This window comes from Xiphophorus maculatus, chromosome 4 (assembly GCF_002775205.1).
Source record: "Xiphophorus maculatus strain JP 163 A chromosome 4, X_maculatus-5.0-male, whole genome shotgun sequence".
In the NCBI taxonomy this organism is placed as follows: domain Eukaryota; kingdom Metazoa; phylum Chordata; class Actinopteri; order Cyprinodontiformes; family Poeciliidae; genus Xiphophorus; species Xiphophorus maculatus.
In genome coordinates this window covers 998358-1015902 of record NC_036446.1, presented here as the reverse complement: position 1 = coordinate 1015902, position 17545 = coordinate 998358, and the positions used below count along the sequence as shown (strand labels likewise).

Here is a 17545-nt window from a genome sequence, read left to right as displayed (position 1 = left end):
TTAACTTTAAATCAGGTAAAAATCTGAGATCTGGTACAAAATTGAGCTACAAACAAAGAGTTTTTGTTAGGAAGTGTTTTCGTCACTCCTTCATCAGGGAGGAGAACTCTCATCTCTCAGGGTGTGATGACCTTTGACCTCCTGCTGTGTGTCCCAACAGGCAGATGTTCTCCAGCTACCCCACCACCACCCTAGTGCCGACCCGCCGGGCCCAGACGCCCCCGGTGTCGTCCCTGCCGACGTCTCCGTCAGATGAGGTGGGCCGCAGGCAGAGCCTCACCTCGCCGGACTCCCAGCCCTGCAGGCCGCAGAACCGGGCCGGAACATGTGAGTGGACGCGAGGACGGGCACCGCCTGGGCACAGAAGAGGAAATGACGGCCATGTTGTCTCCCCTCAGCTCTGTCGGACCCCAGCAGCAGGCTGTCCACGTCGCCGCCGCCGCCGGCCATCGCCGTGCCGCTGCTGGAGATGGGCTTCACGCTGCGCCAGATCTCCAAAGCGCTGGAAGCAACGGGTCAGTCAAAGTCCTAAACACGTTTCCACAGATTCAACCTTTTACTGATCTCATGTCCTCTGAGATCGGTATGCATATTGTTTTACAACACTTCATTTTAGGGTTCAAAAATTTATCAGCCAACCAATTCCCTCAGTTTTCCCTCAGTTTTGGGAGATGATTGACTGACGCTGACATGTGAAGCTGATCTCGTCTTAAATTGGAGTTTTTTCCTGCATTGTGTGAGAATACGCAGCTGAATGCAGCCGGAACTCCGTCAGCATAGCATTCAGTGTCCTGTTTTAGCAGAACGCTACGGTAACTGGAAGGCCGGCGGCTCTGACCGCTCTGACCGCTCTACGCTCTGACCGCTCTACGCTCTGACTGCTCTGACCGCTCTACGCTCTGACCGCTCTGACCGCTCTACGCTCTGACCACTCTACGCTCTGACCGCTCTACGCTCTGACTGCTCTGACCGCTCTACGCTCTGACCGCTCTACGCTCTGACCGCTCTGACCGCTCTACGCTCTGACCACTCTGACCGCTCTACGCTCTGACCGCTCTACGCTCTGACCGCTCTGACCGCTCTACGCTCTGACCGCTCTACACTCTGACCGCTCTGACCGCTCTACGCTCTGACCGCTCTACGCTCTGACCGCTCTGACCGCTGTACGTTCTGACCGCAGGTGCTCGGGGAGAAGCGGACGCCCAGAACATCACGGTGCTCGCCATGTGGATGATCGAACATCCCGGCACGGAGGACGAACGCGACGAGCCGCACACCAGGAGCGGCGCGCTGGTCGTCGACGCCCCTGACTCCGCCTCCTCTCCGGGGGCGACGGCGTCCTCGGGGGGCAAGTCCCTGGACCGGAGCCCGTACCTCTGCTGTCCGGGAGACGTGGCCAGCGCCGACGCCTCAGAGCTGGAGGAGGGCTTCAGCCCTGAAGGTCTGGAGCAGGACAGCGCAGCGGCATCCAGCTGCACCTCCCTCAGAGGACGTTCCGCCGCCGGCAGGAAGCACCGCTTCGACCTGGCCGCACGCACGCTGCTGGCGCGCGCTGGTGAGAACATCAAACACACCCCGACCTCACGCTGCCGCCTCCCAGCGAATCACCTGTCCCTCTTGTTCCCCTCCCCCTCCAGCCGGTCTGTACCGCTCGGTCCAGGCCCACCACAGCCAGGCCCGGCGGGACGCGGCGGCTCCGCAGCAGCAGGACCCGGGCGCGCTGTACGACTTCAACCTGGACGAGGAGCTGGAGATGGACCTGGACGAGGAAACCATGGAGGCCATGTTCGGCCAGGACCTGGCCAGCGACACCGACATTCTGGGAATGTGGATCCCGGAGGTACTGGACTGGCCAACATGGGTGTGTGTGACTTTCTGCTCCAGCCAATGAGCTGCCTCCCCCACCCCCCTAAACTCACACATGCACGCCGAACCTCCAGAACACCCGCTGCTGATTGGCTGCTGCCTGGCATCCATTGATCCACTCTGCATGAGCGGCCGTTTCCGTCTGAGACAGGCCGCGTGTGTGTGTGTGTGTGTGTGTGTGTGTGTGTGTGTGTGTGTGTGTGTGAGTTGGGGTGTCTGCGTGTGGGGGTGTGTGTGTGTGAGTTGGGGTGTCTGTGTGTGGGGGTGTGTGTGTGTGAGTTGGGGTGTCTGTGTGTGTGTGCTCTGACGTTTGCGTTTCGCCCTCGCAGCACGTGTGTGAGGCCGACGACCGAGACGAGGTGGTGGTGTGTGAGCTGTGTGAGGTCAACGTGGCCAACTTCAACCAGCACATGAAGAAGAGCCACCCCGGCTGCGGGCGCAGTGCCAACCGACAGGGTTACCGTAGCAACGGCTCCTACGTGGACGGCTGGTTCGGCGGGGAGTGCGGCAGCGGGAACCCGTACTACCTGCTGTGCGGCGGCTGCAGGGACAAATACCTGGCCATCAAGAGCAAAGCCAAAGTCCCCGCCGCGGAGAGGTCAGCTTCCTGTGGGCGGGGCCTGTCCTTACCTGTCCTTGTCTTTGTCTCTTGTCTGTCTTTCCTTCTGTCTCTTGGTCTCTTTTTTGTCTTGTTTTGTATCTTTTCTTACGAGCTCTTTCTCATTTTAGTTTGTCCTTCTTTTCCATCTTTTCTTTTCTTGTCTTTCTGTTTTGTTCGTTTCCACCTGAAGATTTTCTTTCATATGATGTAACATCCAGAGTTTTATCTTCATCGTTTCCTCAGTTTTAGTGATTAATTAAATCCAGTCAGACGGTCTGGTTTTAAACACCTTCAGGATTTTTTCTTCTGCAGAATCAGAGACACGATTGGGTCGGTCCAGTCCGGTCCGGTCCAGTCAGGTCTGGTCAGGTCCGGTCTTGTCCGGTCCGGTTTGGTCTGATTTTAGCCTCAGCAGAAGTTCTGTTCCTGGTTCTGTTCTGGACGTTGACCTGGTTGTTTCTGCGTTCAGGTACAAAGGCCAAGCACCGGACCTGCTGGGGAAGCAGGACAGCGTGTACGAAGGTGAGCCTCAGCAAAGTGTCCAGCCTAGTGAGTCTAGCGGCGGTCTGACCCGGTACCGGTTCTGGTTCTGTCCCGCTGCAGAGGACTGGGACATGCTGGACGTGGACGAAGACGAGAAGCTGACGGGGGAGGAAGAGTTTGAGCTGCTGTCTGGCCCGCTGGGCCTGAGCGAGCGTCGCGTCGTCCCCGAACCCGTCCAGTTCCCCGACAGTGACCCGCTGGGAGCCTCGGTCGCCATGGTGACAGCCACCAACAGCATGGAGGAGACACTGCTGCAGATAGGTAACAGCCGCGGGTGATCTGAGCAGGTTTCACCATTCTGATGTTTCGCTGTTCCGATGTTTTGGTGTTTCTTCGTTCCGAAGTTTTGGCATTCTGATGTTTTGGCGTTTTGGTGTTTCGGCGTTTTGATGTTTCAGCGTTCTGATGTTCTGGCGTTTTGATGTTTCGCCGTTCAGGTGTTTCGGCGTTGCAAAGTTTTGGCGTTCCGATGTTTCGCCGTTCTGATGTTTCGCCGTTCCGATGTTTTGTCTGCAGGCTGCCAGACGTCGGTGGATAAAAGCTCGTCGGGCCGCATGACGCTGGGCGAACAGGCTGCCGCCCTGCAGAACCCCCACGACCGGGTCATGGCGCTCAGGAGGGTGACGGCCGCAGCGCAGGTGCTGCTGGCCCGCACCATGGTGATGAGGGCGTTGTCGCTGCTGTCCGTCAGGTGAGCCGGAGGTCAGCAGGGGTCATCAGAGGTCGGGTTCTGTAGCTCAGGTTGTGTTCCTCTCTTCCAGCGGCTCCAGCTGCAGCCTGGCAGCGGGCCTGGAGTCTCTGGGCCTGACCGACATCAGGACGCTGGTCCGCCTCATGTGTCTGGCGGCAGCGGGCCGGGCCGGCCTCTCTACCGGCCCGGCGGCGGGGGCGGGCCCCTCGGAGCGGCCCCGCGGCACCGCCAAGGCCAGCAAGCCCATTTCCTGCCTGGCCTACCTGAGCACCGCAGTGGGCTGCCTGGCCTCCAACAGCCCCAACGCCGCCAAGCTGCTGGTGCAGCTCTGCACCCAGGTACCGGCAGGTCACAGGAGGTCAGGGGAGATACAGGTCAAAGGTCAATGAGACACAGCAGCTGCCAGGCCGGTGGCCGACAGCACAGATGGAGAGTCAGTGCATCTCTGGAGGTTTATGAAACGATGAGTCAGCAGTAATGCTTCATCCTGGAGCGACATGTTAGCATCGCAGCGCTAACAGTGCAGATTATTCCTTTAATCTGAGCTGTAACCATTAACCAGATGAATTGATTATTGAAATAATCTTTAACTAAATTAATAATCAATCGCTTACTAGAGTACACAGACCAACACAACCAGAACTCAACCAGTGGCAGTTTTACCTTCACCTGATTCAAATTCTGGAACAATTTCCCATTAATAACCTTCTGCATCCGGGTTCAGGCGGTTTCATGTTTGTGTTCCAGAACCTGATCTCTGCAGCTATAGGCATGAACCTGACCACGGTGGACGACCCCATCCAGAGGAAGTTCCTGCCCAGCTTCCTGCGCGGCGTGGCCGAGGAGAACAAGCTCATCACCTCCCCGAACTTTGTGGTGACGCAGGCGCTGGTGGCGCTGCTGGCGGATAAAGGCGCCCGGCTGCGGCCCGTCTACGACAAGGCCGACCTGGAGAAGAGAGGTTTGTAGTTTCTCTGGTTCTGACAGACCAGAATCCGACGGGAACCTTCTGGTTCTGGCTCAGAAAGCCTCCTCTGTTTGTTTGCTTCATGGTCTCTGTTGTTCCTCCCTGACTCACCGGGTTTTCTTCACCTTCTGTTCCGTGTCGAGCAGGTCTAACCGCGCATTTATATGCCCATCCTTCCCATAATCCCTCCGCTGTAGGCCCCCTGGAGCTGGCCAACGCTCTGGCGGCCTGCTGCCTGTCCTCCAGGCTCTCCTCCCAGCACCGCCAGTGGGCTGCGCAGCAGCTGGTCCGCACGCTGGCCGCCCACGACCGCGACAACAGCCAGAGCCGGCCGCAGACCTTCGCCGACATGGCGGGGGATCTGCGGAAGTGCTCCTTCATCAAGCTGGAGGCGCACCAGAGCAGGGTTGGTGGCTTCTTCTTCTCCTCCTGTGGCAGCAGCCGGCTCCAGTTTGGCTCCTGACTTCTGGTCTTCCCTCAGGTCATCACCTGCAGCTGGTGCAGTAAGAAAGGCCTGCTGGCCACCAGCGGCAGCGACGGGACGGTCCGGGTGTGGAACGTGACGAAGAGCCAGTACACGCTGCAGCAGACCTGTGTCTTCAACAAGGAGTGAGTTCCTCTGTCCCACAAAACTGCCCTGGAGCAGCAAGTGGAAGCAAAGGGTTCATGGTTAGCATAGCTTTAGCATAGGGTTCAAGGTTCAGAGGTGAACACCACTAAATAGTTAGCTTCACTAACCCTAGAGTGCTAGTCGTAAATATTAATTACGCTAATGTTAAAACGTTACACCAACATAGTAACTAGCAGAAACTAATGCTAAAGCATTAAATTTCACCAAGTTGACTTTCCCAACATGATGGTGGGATTTGTAGTTTTTATCAGTTTTCAAGAGTTATTGACTTAACTGAGAAGTTACTTGTAAGTTAGTTTTGTCTTATTTCAAGTGTACTGAGATATTTGCACTGGAAATGAGAGGAAAACACTCGATAAGATTTTATGTTTTTGCAGTGTGAAATCTTTGGTCCGGTGCAGAAATCTGGGCTTCAGAAACGATTTATTTAATCTTTTCTTAGCAGTCAGTCATGGAAGTTGAGCGTCCATCACTGTGTGTCTCTGTCTGTCCTCCAGCGATGGCTCCTCGGAGGATGGGATGTCCGCTCTGGGCTCCCCTAGCGACCCTTGCCTGTCTCCTCTGGCCTGGAGTGTGACTGGAAAGTATCTGGCATCAGCCATGGAGAAAATGGTCAACATCTGGCAAGTTAACGGTAAAGCTCCTGTTTCCTGCTGCTGTTCCCCTCCCATCCTGTAGGGGGAGACATGCAGATGCAGGTTTATGTGTGAAAGCTGGTTCAGATCTGGCTGGTCCTCCTGCAGGCGGTAAAGGCCTGTTGGACGTGCAGCCCCACTGGGTGTCGGCGCTGGCGTGGCCGGAGGAGGAGGCGGAGTCTCTGTGGTGCGGCGAGCCCAAAGACATGCTGCTGGTGGGCCGGATGGACGGGTCGCTGGGCCTCATTGAGGTTCTGGATGCCTGTGACATGCACTGCAGCGAGCTGGAGCACTGCTACAGGAAAGACGGTAGGAACGATGCGACCTGAACCGGATATTTCCATGTTCCATGTATCGCCCCCCAGTGGCCGTCTGAACGACGGATCAGATTTTTGAATGCATCACAGGCCAGTTATATGTGGAAAGTTTGAAAAACTGAAATAAACAGTAATTAATGGGGAAAAACTACAACTAACTGGAACTGTGTTGTACGTTTATAAAGCTAACTAGAACATACTGAAATTATAGAAGTAATATTCTTTGTTTTCCTTTTTAATAGCCTTTTGATGTGATGTGGATAAATCATGGCGCCCCATAATCCTGGCGGCTACGCTATGCTAGTCCACAAAATGGAAACAGCAAAAGTTGGGAGGAAACGTCAGTCAGTTGATGTTCAACAATAATTGAATAATTTTTTTGAAAATTGTATCTTTTATGAAGTATTCAGAACCAAATCAATATAAACATAATCGCAATAAAATACTTTGACTTTTTGAATTCTGTACATAAAATTAACCAAACTATTAAAAACAACTAAAACTCCTACTGTAACTAATAAAAACTAAACAATATTTAATTAATAATAACTTACAAAAACTAGCAAACAGACTCTAAAACCTAATTAAAACTAACCGAACCAGGCAAACAAAAAATTAAATGAAACTAAACTATAATTAAAATCCCCAAACTCTCCTCATCTTGTTCTGACTCGGATAATTATCACATTTTGCCCCATGTGACCTGAATCTGCCGCTGATTCTCGACAGACGTCACTTCAACAACAAAACCAGCAACATGGCGGACGGCAACTTTAAAATCAAGATGCGCTCCACCATTAGCCTCCATGTTTACTCCCACTGAGCATGCTCAGTAGATGTGATGTTACTGCGCCCTCTGCTGGGCCTGCAGGAAACTTTTAGGTTGTTTCACCCAGGAGATCACGAACAAGTCGCATCGATCTAGAAATGTGGAAAAAGAATCAGATTTCAGGGCAGATCTGAACATCAGGGCCTGCAGCGTGAGCATGTGAGTGTCGCCCCCCAGTGGCCGTGATGCACATCGCCTGGTACAGCGAGGACCGTCCGTTCGCCGTGGGATACGCCGACGGAAAACTGCTGATCGGATCCAAGGAGCCGCTGGAGAAAGGAGCCGTGGTTGTGATCGACGCTCACAAGGTAACCGGGCCATCTGGACCCGACCAGAACCTTTCCTCCTGCCGGCGCTCATGGCAGTCTGTCCCTCAGGAGTCCGTCAGCAGCATGAAGTGGAGCCCCAACGGCCAGATCCTACTGACCTGCGCCAAGGAGGAGACGGTGAAGCTGTGGGCCGCCCCGGACCGGGACTCGGGTTCAGGTTCCGGCTGGTGCTGCCTGCAGAGCCTGCGCCACGCCTCCCTGGTGAACGGCGTGGCGTGGTGCGGCCTGCCGGGCCGCGGACCCAGACCGCTCAGCATGCTCGCCATGTAAGTGCTCAGCTGCAGCCGGGCCGACCCGAACGGTTCCGGTTCTCCTCCTGAACGGCTAACTGCTTGTCTTCCAGATGCTGCCAGAACGGCCTGGTGTCGGTCTGGACCGTTCCTCAGGAAATCTGCCACTTCCCAGAATCCTCCCAGTGCGACTCAGAGACGCTGTGGGAGAACGACGCCAAACCCAAACTACTGGTAACGCAAGATTCACCTCTGGCCACCGCAGCTGAACATAAAGATTTCTCCTTCGATGAAACATTTATTTTGTTCAAATCAGATCAAAAACTAGCAAATCTACAAGAGAAGAAGAAAATGTCTCGCATAAATCTGGATTTATCGATTGTTTTTGTAAAAAAAAATTAGCAATCAAAATTACAGATTTTCTTTTTTATGCTCCTTTAGAAATATTTACAAGGAATGTTGAGATATTTGTGACGATAAATGTGAGTTTTAGTTTCCTTCCATCGTGATCAGTGTAGAAGTAAGAAATACTGCCACCTGCAGGAGGAAGGTAGCATTTCTTAAAGTTCTTGATCATTTTTGCTGAAAATTTAAAAAATAAATTCACAATTGTGTGTTAGCAAAAATAAAAAGCAAATGATTTTGTGTGAATTTCCACGAAAAACTGGAGGGACTGAAAAGTTCAAGTTAAAAGTTTAAACTAGTGGCGTCCAAATACCTGCAGGTGTCAAGTTTAATTTAGAAAAACGACAAAAATGTTTAATTTTGTTTTGTTTTGCTGTTGAGCATTAAAGTATTTGCAATATTTTAATGAAAGAAGCCAGGTGTTTGTAAAAGGATCATGTGTAAATCCTTGTAGATCCAAAATGTTTTTAAATGCAAAGCATGCAGTAAATTCTTGATTTAAAAAAGTATTTTTTTGTTTCTTCATTAGACTCGATCGGGAAGTTTTTCTTTCCTAAAATCTTTTTGACAGTAATGGCTGATGATTCAGAGGTATGCGGTCATATTCTCCATCAGCTTCAGATCAAATGAGACGTTTAGATGGTTCTGTTGCAGTCGCCGCGTTGGGCTGAGGACGGCGCCGTGTGCGTCCTCCAGCTGAAGGGACACATCACGCCGGTCCGGACGCTGGCCTTCAGCCCCGACGGCCTGGCGCTGGCCTCCGGCGGCGTCGGCGGCCTCATGAACATCTGGTCTCTGCGGGTAAGAGGCGAACATCTGGACCGACCCGACTTCTTCCCTCCTGGACTCACTGTTTGCTTCCTGTCCGACAGGACGGATCCGTCCTGCAGACCGTCGTCGCTGGATCCGGAGCCATCCAGAACATCGTCTGGATCCCAGATGTGGGCGTGGCCGTCTGCTCCAACAGGTCAAAGGTTAGACATCGGACTCTTTCTGTTCCTCCTGGTCTCCGTCGCCTTTCTCTGAGTCTGTCCCATCTCCAGGACGTTCTGGTCGTTAACTGCTCCAAAGAGTTCATGGCGTCCAACCACGTGCTGGCGACGTGCCGCTCGGCGCTGAAGCGGCAAGGCGTGGTCGGCCTCAACGCGGCGCCCTGCATGAGGGCGTTCCTGGAGCGGCTGCCGGTGATGCTGCAGGAGCAGTACGCCTACGAGAAGGTAGGCTGAGAGACGCGTCGCCATGGAAACCACTCCTCAGGCAATATCATTCTTTATTGATTAGATTGTTGTTGTTTTACTTTTTAATCCTGCCAAACTGACCCTTTTATCCATACTTTTTATTCACGCTGTAGGTTTTTATTTTTAAGCAGTTATGAACCAAAACCTTAAAGCTGCAGTACTTAACTTTATTAAAATATGTTTTTTACGGGCCCCACGTTTGGAGGCCTTAGTCCTCGACGCGGACGTCGTGGGTTCAACTCCCGGTCCCGACGACCTTTACCGCACGTCTTCCCCCCTCTCCTCGCCCTCCTTCCTGTCTGCCTACTGTGGAAAAAATACGAGCCACTAGTGCCGCAAAAACTCTTCGGAGAAAAAAAATATATATATGATTTTTACATATTAGTTTAAACTGTAATCAGTTTAATACGAGACAGATAATCTGTGAACAGATTCATCTCTCCCTGAGCAAAAACAATCAAACAAACAAAAAAAAAATTTAATAAAAGTTACAACCTGCAGCTTTAACCTGCTGCTGCGCAGGTGTTACTCTATAAGGTGTTGCTAGGCAACCAGAGAGCTAGAGAGGTGATGCTACCCAGCTAGCTTAGCTGGGTAGCATCACCTGGGTAGTGAGATGTTGAGCGGCTAAAGCCTTCCTCTGCCTACATCTCCCAGAATGCCGTTCGGTTCTTGACCGGAGTTCAGTGAATATTCTATCGGACGTTTTATCTGTCGATATTGATCAGGTGTCTATTATGATGTTTACTGTTATTGATTTATTGTCCGGCCCTCTGAGGCGGTTCTGAAACTGAGACGGGTCGGCCCAAACCCCCTGGTCCGTCCCTGGTTTCTGTAAACAGGAAGTGGATTTTCTGACGGCGTGTTTGTTTCCCTGCAGCCTCACGTGGTTTGTGGCGAGCAGCTGGTCCACAGCCCCTACATGCAGTGCCTGGCGTCGCTGGCGGTTGGCCTCCACCTGGACCAGCTCCTGTGCCGCCCGCCCGCCCCGCCCCACCTCCGCCGCTGTCCTCCGGAGTCTGGTACCGCCGTCTGGAGCGCCAGCGAGTGGGCGTGGCTCGACTGCTTCTCCACCACCGTCAAGGCGGCCGAGGCCCTCGCCCGCGGCGCCACGTTCCCGGACTCCTTCTGCATTCCTGACCTGGAACCGGTGCCCAAGGAGGAGATGGCTCTGGTGATGGTGAGAGGCGGTGGCGGTGGCGGTGGTGGCGGCGGCGGCCTGACCGGCAGCTCTGCGGCTCGCACTAACACTCCGTCTGTTTCCAGGACAACGGGAAGTGGGCAGCCGGGATGGACGAGCAGATCATGTCCTGGGCCACGTCCAGGCCGGAGGTAGATCCAGACCCGCCTCCTGGAGTCGTCTGAGGGCCCGACCCGTCTCACCTGTGTTTGTTTGTTTCCAGGACTGGCACCTCGGTGGGAGGTGTGACGTCTTCCTGTGGGGAGCGGGTCGGCACGGCCAGCTGGCCGAGGCCGGCAGGAACATCCTGGTTCCGACCACCGCCCCGTCCTTCTCACAGGCCCAGCAGGTCTGAAGACACACCAGCAACCGCTAACTCACATGCTAGCTGCACTAAGCCTAAAGCATTAATCAGAATCAGTGCTTTAGGGTTAAGCTAATGCTAGGGTGACCAAACGTCCGTATTTCACGTCCTGTCCCGGGCGTCCCGGGTTTTTTTTAGAAAGTGAGGAAATGTCCTGTTTTTTTAAATTTCCTTCATTGGACCATTAAATTTACAGGCACTAGGGCACTGCGCTGCGTGTGACGTAATCCCTGAGCCGCGTCAGTGCGGGCAGCCCTGTTCTTAATCCGAAGATAGATAGCGTGGCTGTCAGTGCGCCAACAACATACCAAAGAGCAAATGTACGGAGTTTCCCTGCTTTTAGAGCCCCCCTCCCCCTCCAGGTTGTCCTGGTTTTCCCAAATTAAAATATGGTCACCCTAGCTAATGCTAAATTGTTGCACCATTACAACATTGAGCAGTAGCTAATGCTAATCCTACATGACATCATATGTACTTGTAGCTACCGCTAAATTGCTACACCAGCAGCATTTAGCAGGGACTAGCACTAAATTGTGAAACTAAAACAGTATTTAGCAGTAGCATATGCTAAAGAGTTCTACAAACACACTGCTTAGCAGTAGCTAATATTGAAGCGCTACACCAACATGCTATGCAGCTAAAAAAATGAGCAAACATGAGGAGATGAAGGGAAACGGCTGAAAAAAATAATTAGAATTTATCTGAAAAATTTCTTTAGGTGTCGCTAAATCCGCTCAACGTTTTCAAGGTTAGCGAAAGGTATTAACAGAAAATAAGCTGCACTATTAGCTCATTAGTGGATGTGTCTCCCACTGGATTAGCCTGAACCTGATCAGCTGTTGGTTCTGCAGGTGGTTTGTGGTCAGAACTGCACCTTTGTGATCCAGCCCAACGGGTCGGTGTTGGCCTGTGGAGAGGGCAGCTACGGCCGCCTGGGACAGGGGAACTCCGACGACCTGCACGTCCTCACCATCATCTCCGCTCTGCAAGGTGAGCCGTCCCCCAGTGACCAGAACCGGTTTGGACACCAGAACCATCCAGAACACCAGTGGTTTGGTTTTCCCCCTCCAGGATTCGTGGTGACCCAGCTGGTGACGTCGTGCGGCAGCGATGGCCACTCCATGGCTCTGACGGAGAGCGGCGAGGTCTTCAGCTGGGGGGACGGCGACTACGGCAAGCTGGGCCACGGCAACAGTGACCGCCAGCGGCGACCGCGGCAGATCGAAGCACTGCAGGGAGAGGAGGTGGTCCAGGTGGGTCCGTCTGCAGGAACCGCTGCCTTTGAACCGCGGGTTCTTCTGCTCTTGGTCCTCACGCTCTCTGCCCTGCAGATGTCGTGTGGATTCAAACACTCTGCGGTGGTGACGGCCGATGGGAAGCTTTTCACCTTCGGGAACGGAGATTACGGCCGACTGGGGCTGGGAAACACGTCCAACAAGAAGCTTCCGGAGAAGGTGACGGCTCTGGAGGGTTACCAAGTGGGACAGGTGAGCGATCCCCATCAGCCAAGTTCTGATGGACAGAGGACGTTAGCCGCTCAAGCTGTCGGTTCTCCTCAGGTGGCCTGCGGTCTGAACCACACGCTGGTCGTCTCTGCGGACGGAAGCATGGTGTGGGCCTTTGGTGACGGAGACTATGGGAAACTGGGACTCGGGAACTCGACGGCCAAGTCTTCTCCCCAGGTAGGATTGGGCTGAAGAGGGACGAGCTGAGCTGAGCTGTTTGGTTTGTAACTCTGGTGCTGTCTCTAACTCCGCAGAAAGTGGACATCCTCTGTGGGACGGGGATCCAGAAGGTGGCCTGTGGGACGCAGTTCTCCGTGGCTTTAACCAAAGACGGCAAAGTTTACACGTTCGGCCAAGGTCACCTCCATGTTCCTGATCTGTCTGCTCTAAGATCCTCATAATAATAATAATTATAATAATAATAATAATTATAATAATAACCGCTTAGTGTTTCTAATGTTGAGATGTTTTCTTGCGTCCCGTTAAGACCGGCTGATCGGACTCCCAGAAGGCCGAGCTCGGAACCACAACCGGCCCCAGCAGGTTCCGGCGCTGTCGGGGAACAGCATTCAGGACGTGGCGGTCGGCGCCGAGCACACGCTGGTTCTGTCCACCACCGGAGACGTCTACGCCTGGGGCAGCAACTCGGAGGGACAGGTAACCCACGGCCCGACCGGACCGACCCAACCGGGTCCACAGGTCCGGTCCTGACCCGCTCTGTTCCCGATCCCGCAGCTGGGCCTGGGCCACACCAACCACGTCAGAGAGCCCACGCTGGTGACGGCGCTGCAGGGCAAGAACATCAACCAGATCTCGGCTGGACGCTGCCACAGCGGCGCCTGGACGGCGCCCTGCGTGCCGCCACGCGCGCCAGGTAGGCCCGGTTCTGAACCACCGGTCCGGTTCTTGCTCTTCTGTTCAGTCCTAATTAAGTAATGAGTTATTGGACCTTAAAATAAGCCACGTGGTTCTGGTCAGACCCAGAGCCGGCCCTAAGCATAAGCGAGCTGAGCAGCTGCTTACGGGCCAAATCTTCACTGTAGATCTGGAATGTTGTTAAATAAATCCAGAATCTCCTCAGCCTCCATCTTTTCTCCTCCTCCTCCTTGTCTTCATCGCCTTCAGGCTCGTCGGTTCCGCTCCAGCTGGGCCTCCCGGTGGCGGTTCCGCCTCAGTACAGCGGGCTGAAGGAGGTCAGCATGGAGGCGGTGAGGACGCGGCTCCGCCTCCTCTACCATTTCTCTGACCTCATGTACTCGTCGTGGCGGCTGCTGAACCTCAGCCCCAACAATCAGGTGAGATCAGAACCGCAGCAGAACCTCCAGAACCCAGCCGGCTGTCCTCACTGCCTGTTTTTCCGCAGAGCTGCACCTCCCACTACAACGCCGGGACCTGGGGCATCGTTCAGGGCCAGCTGCGCCCCCTGCTGGCCCCCCGGGTCTACACGCTGCCCATGGTGCGCTCCATCGGGAAGACCATGGTTCAGGGCAAGAACTACGGCCCGCAAATCACCGTCAAGCGGATCTCCACCCGGTCAGTGACCCGCCCGCTTTGTAAACCCACTTTAGAGTGCAGAACCCGACTGATGCTCAGGTTCCTCTCTCCTCCTCGGCTCCCCAGCGGCCGGAAGTGCAAACCGATCTTCGTCCAGATCGCCCGGCAGGTGGTGAAGCTGAACGCCTCCGATCTGCGGCTGCCGTCCCGCGCCTGGAAGGTCAAGCTGGTGGGCGAGGGGGCGGACGACGCTGGCGGCGTGTTTGATGACACCATCACCGAGATGTGCCAGGTATTCCCAGCTCTGAGCTTCCCTCACCGACTCCAGGAGTTTCCTGGAGTTTCCAGGAGTTTCCAGGCGACTGATGGTGGGAATGTTTTGCAGGAGCTGGAGACGGGTGTGGTGGACCTGCTGATCCCCTCCCCTAACGCCACCGCAGAGGTTGGCTACAACAGAGACAGGTGAGCAGCATGAAAGCTGTAAAATCCTGCCGTCAGTAAACTCACCTCATGGTTGTCAGAGTGATTGAAATGAAATGATCAAAAACGAAGCCACTAGAAAGTAATAAGCATCACCTGACGAGGAATTAATGTGACATTTTGCTCCATTTGTGTTCAGTTCAGGTTTACTAGATAAAAATCCTGTGAATTTTGTTTAATTCATAAGAAAAATCTGAGCTGCATTGGAATTAAAACACAGTAAATTATGATAAATAATATTAAAGCTTTATGGCCTGACTGCTCCCAAAACCGTCACGGGGAAATTTTTGGACAACAGATTCAGAGATTTGTTTCTGCATCTGTAAAAAGAAAATAATGTTTCTGCAAAAGTTGAGTTAGAAGATGACTCTAATCTGTTATCAGTATTGCAGCTGCATCGATCTAATCTTCTTGTTTTCCTCCAGGTTCCTGTTCAACCCGTCCGCCTGCCTGGACGAGCACATGATCCAGTTCAAGTTCCTGGGCATCCTGATGGGCGTGGCGGTGCGCACCAAGAAGCCGCTGGACCTGCACCTGGCGCCGTTGGTATGGAAACAGCTGTGCTGCATCCCGCTGCAGCTGGAGGACCTGGAGGAGGTGGACCTGCTATACGTCCAGACGCTGAAGAGCATCCTGCACATCGAGGACAGCGGCATCACTGAGGACAGCTTCCACGAGGTGGGACAGCCTGTTCTGACCCAGTTCTGATCGGAGAACACCTTGCACGAGTTGGGGACCGGGACCCGGACGGGCTGGGACCGGCCGTTCTGATCCGAGTTAGAATAGAATACCTTTATTCTTCCTCCAGTGCAGCCTGTCAACAGACGGTTCCTCAGACTGCAGCACATCAACGTACAAATTAAAAGTTTAGATAATAATCTCCCAACTTTTAATGGACTTTTTACAGAATTGTATCTATTCCTGTGTATTTGGAAGTTCTGACCTGTGGAATCATTTTCCTTGATTTACACAAGTTGTTTTGGCTCAAATCGAAATGAACGTTTCCTGGATCCTTAAACGCCACCTGGGTCTGTGGAAACTTGGGTAGTAAACACCAGAACCGGCCTGTTGGTGGCGCTCCAGCTGCTGCTGTTGGTCTGTCAGGCCCGCTCAGGTTGGTTCTGTTGGTTCTGTTAAGCCCGGTTCTGCTGGTTCTGTTCCAGATGATACCTCTGGACTCGTTCGTGGGTCAGAGCGCGGACGGGAAGATGGTTCCCATAATTCCCGGCGGAGGCAGCATCCCGCTCTCCTTCTCCAACAGGAAGGAGTACGTGGAGCGGGCCGTCGAGTACCGGCTGCACGAGATCGACCGACAGGTAAACGGAGTCCGGTGGGACCGGAACTGGAACCGGAACCGCTCACTAACCTGTCCGTCCTCCTCCCGTCCGCCAGGTGGCGGCGGTGCGTGAGGGCATGTCGTGGATCGTGCCGGTGCCGCTGCTGTCGCTGCTGACGGCGCAGCAGCTGGAGCAGATGGTGTGCGGCATGCCGGAGATCTGCTGCGAGGTTCTGAAGAAGGTGGTCCGGTACCGGGAGGTGGACGAGCAGCACGCGCTGGTCCAGTGGTTCTGGCAGACCCTGGAGGAGTTCTCCAACGAGGAGCGCGTCCTCTTCATGCGCTTCGTCTCCGGGCGCTCCCGGCTGCCTGCCAACACCGCCGACATCTCACAGCGGTTCCAGATCATGAAGGTGGACCGGGTGAGTGGACCGACCCAAACCGACTGAGACAACTTTCCACATTTCTCACTGCAGTTGACCCGGTTCTGCTCAGAAACAAACAGAACTAGCTTCTGGCCCACTTAGCAAACCCAGAGATGATGCTACAAAACCCAAACGATTAATCGATTAGTAAAATAATCGTCAACTAATTTAGTCATCGATTAATCGTCAGCTGGACCAGAGAGAAACAAATCAGAGCAGCAATTAAACCCAAACTGCACAAAATATTAATGCTGTCAATCGATTAAAACATTAATCAATCAAACGCTGTGATTAATGACTGACAGGAAGATGAGAACGGCAAAGAACATTTCACTAAATTATTCAGTTATATTTTATCAGATACGACAGCATATTTACAGCCATTACAGACAGAAAAAAGACTAAATTTCTACAAAAAAACTCCAAAATTCACAGAAAAAACTTTGAGATTTCTGACTTTGAAGTCAAAATTTTAAGATTTTTTCAAACAGAAATTTACAAAATATTTTCTTGTGGGTTTTTCTAGTAAATCTTTAGATTTTTCAAAATCAGAAAATTTCCACAAGTTGAAAATTTGATTATAAATTATATTCTCTAATCATAGAACAGAAATAGTGTGAGCGTACTCTGGAGGTTGTAGATAAAAAAAGGAGTAAATTTCAGCCAAAATCTCAGAAATCTTTAGAAAAATCTTTAGATTTCTTTAGATTTTTCCTTTATCTTTTTTGGCTTTCCAGCCAAAAAAGACTTTCCATCATCTTCAAAGGCCTTTACTAGATGATCATAAAAAACTGATTACATTTTTAAAATTATAGATAGAATAAAAAGTTTTTATTAAAAATTATTTTAGCATATTTTTAATTTTATTTGTCAAATTCAGTTGAACTGGACTTCATAGTGACTAGTCAGAACGCCAGCAGTTAGACGGACGGACAGACGGCTGTGTCCTCTCTGCTGACCCTCTCTGTTCCTCCTCAGCCGTACGACAGCCTCCCCACCTCCCAGACCTGCTTCTTCCAGCTGCGCCTGCCGCCGTACTCCAGCCAGGTCGTCATGGCCGAGCGGCTGCGCTACGCCATCAACAACTGCCGCTCCATCGACATGGACAACTACATGCTCTCCCGCAACGTGGACAACGCCGAGGGCTCCGACACGGACTACTGATGCTTCCACGCGACCGCAAACTCTTTTACATCCGTTTTATTTCTCTAATATCGACACAACCTTCATTTCTCTCTGTGGTTTATTAGTTTTTATCATGGAAATCCACAGGAAGTGTGTTAATTCTGGTTTCCTCCCACAGAGCTATTTGGAAACGTGTACAGAATATCTGGGTAAAGATTGTACATTGTGTAAAATGCTTCATTAGGAAAATGTTTTGCATTGTATCCATATTTATTGTTCTCATTGGCGGCAGCGAGTTTCCCAAAGCAAACAAAATAAAAAAACTATAAAAATGCTGCAGAACTGATCTGTTGAAATATGGAACCTCTATGGAAAGCAAAAATTAAAGCCACTAAAGGATCAACTCTACATGTT

The 17545-nt window shown here is 52.5% G+C and overlaps 1 protein-coding gene across 9 annotated transcripts in view; it reads left to right on the top strand.

The window, feature by feature from the left end:
* Positions 1-17463, top strand: part of herc1 (HECT and RLD domain containing E3 ubiquitin protein ligase family member 1) — a 47004-nt gene extending 29541 nt beyond the window's left edge. For 6 of the 9 annotated variants that reach the window (XM_023332943.1, XM_023332944.1, XM_023332947.1 and 3 more), the window contains exons 41-78: positions 161-327; positions 399-515; positions 1181-1555; positions 1638-1861; positions 2196-2464; positions 2937-2989; positions 3071-3271; positions 3527-3701; positions 3772-4039; positions 4449-4662; positions 4815-5074; positions 5150-5277; positions 5797-5933; positions 6043-6243; positions 7258-7388; positions 7458-7675; positions 7753-7873; positions 8699-8845; positions 8917-9018; positions 9088-9261; positions 10163-10462; positions 10549-10614; positions 10686-10811; positions 11678-11816; positions 11898-12079; positions 12158-12313; positions 12386-12508; positions 12586-12688; positions 12819-12988; positions 13067-13205; positions 13457-13626; positions 13695-13864; positions 13952-14117; positions 14211-14287; positions 14731-14983; positions 15469-15621; positions 15698-16003; positions 16985-17463. In XM_023332943.1, coding sequence (XP_023188711.1) covers positions 161-327; positions 399-515; positions 1181-1555; positions 1638-1861; positions 2196-2464; positions 2937-2989; positions 3071-3271; positions 3527-3701; positions 3772-4039; positions 4449-4662; positions 4815-5074; positions 5150-5277; positions 5797-5933; positions 6043-6243; positions 7258-7388; positions 7458-7675; positions 7753-7873; positions 8699-8845; positions 8917-9018; positions 9088-9261; positions 10163-10462; positions 10549-10614; positions 10686-10811; positions 11678-11816; positions 11898-12079; positions 12158-12313; positions 12386-12508; positions 12586-12688; positions 12819-12988; positions 13067-13205; positions 13457-13626; positions 13695-13864; positions 13952-14117; positions 14211-14287; positions 14731-14983; positions 15469-15621; positions 15698-16003; positions 16985-17170 — 6667 coding nt within the window. In that variant the 3' untranslated portion in view covers positions 17171-17463. The remainder of the gene's footprint in view (positions 1-160; positions 328-398; positions 516-1180; positions 1556-1637; positions 1862-2195; positions 2465-2936; positions 2990-3070; positions 3272-3526; positions 3702-3771; positions 4040-4448; positions 4663-4814; positions 5075-5149; positions 5278-5796; positions 5934-6042; positions 6244-7257; positions 7389-7457; positions 7676-7752; positions 7874-8698; positions 8846-8916; positions 9019-9087; positions 9262-10162; positions 10463-10548; positions 10615-10685; positions 10812-11677; positions 11817-11897; positions 12080-12157; positions 12314-12385; positions 12509-12585; positions 12689-12818; positions 12989-13066; positions 13206-13456; positions 13627-13694; positions 13865-13951; positions 14118-14210; positions 14288-14730; positions 14984-15468; positions 15622-15697; positions 16004-16984) is intronic. The other 3 variants (XM_023332950.1, XM_023332949.1, XM_023332945.1) reach the window with 2 other exon arrangements.
* The last annotated feature ends 82 nt before the right edge of the window (positions 17464-17545 follow it).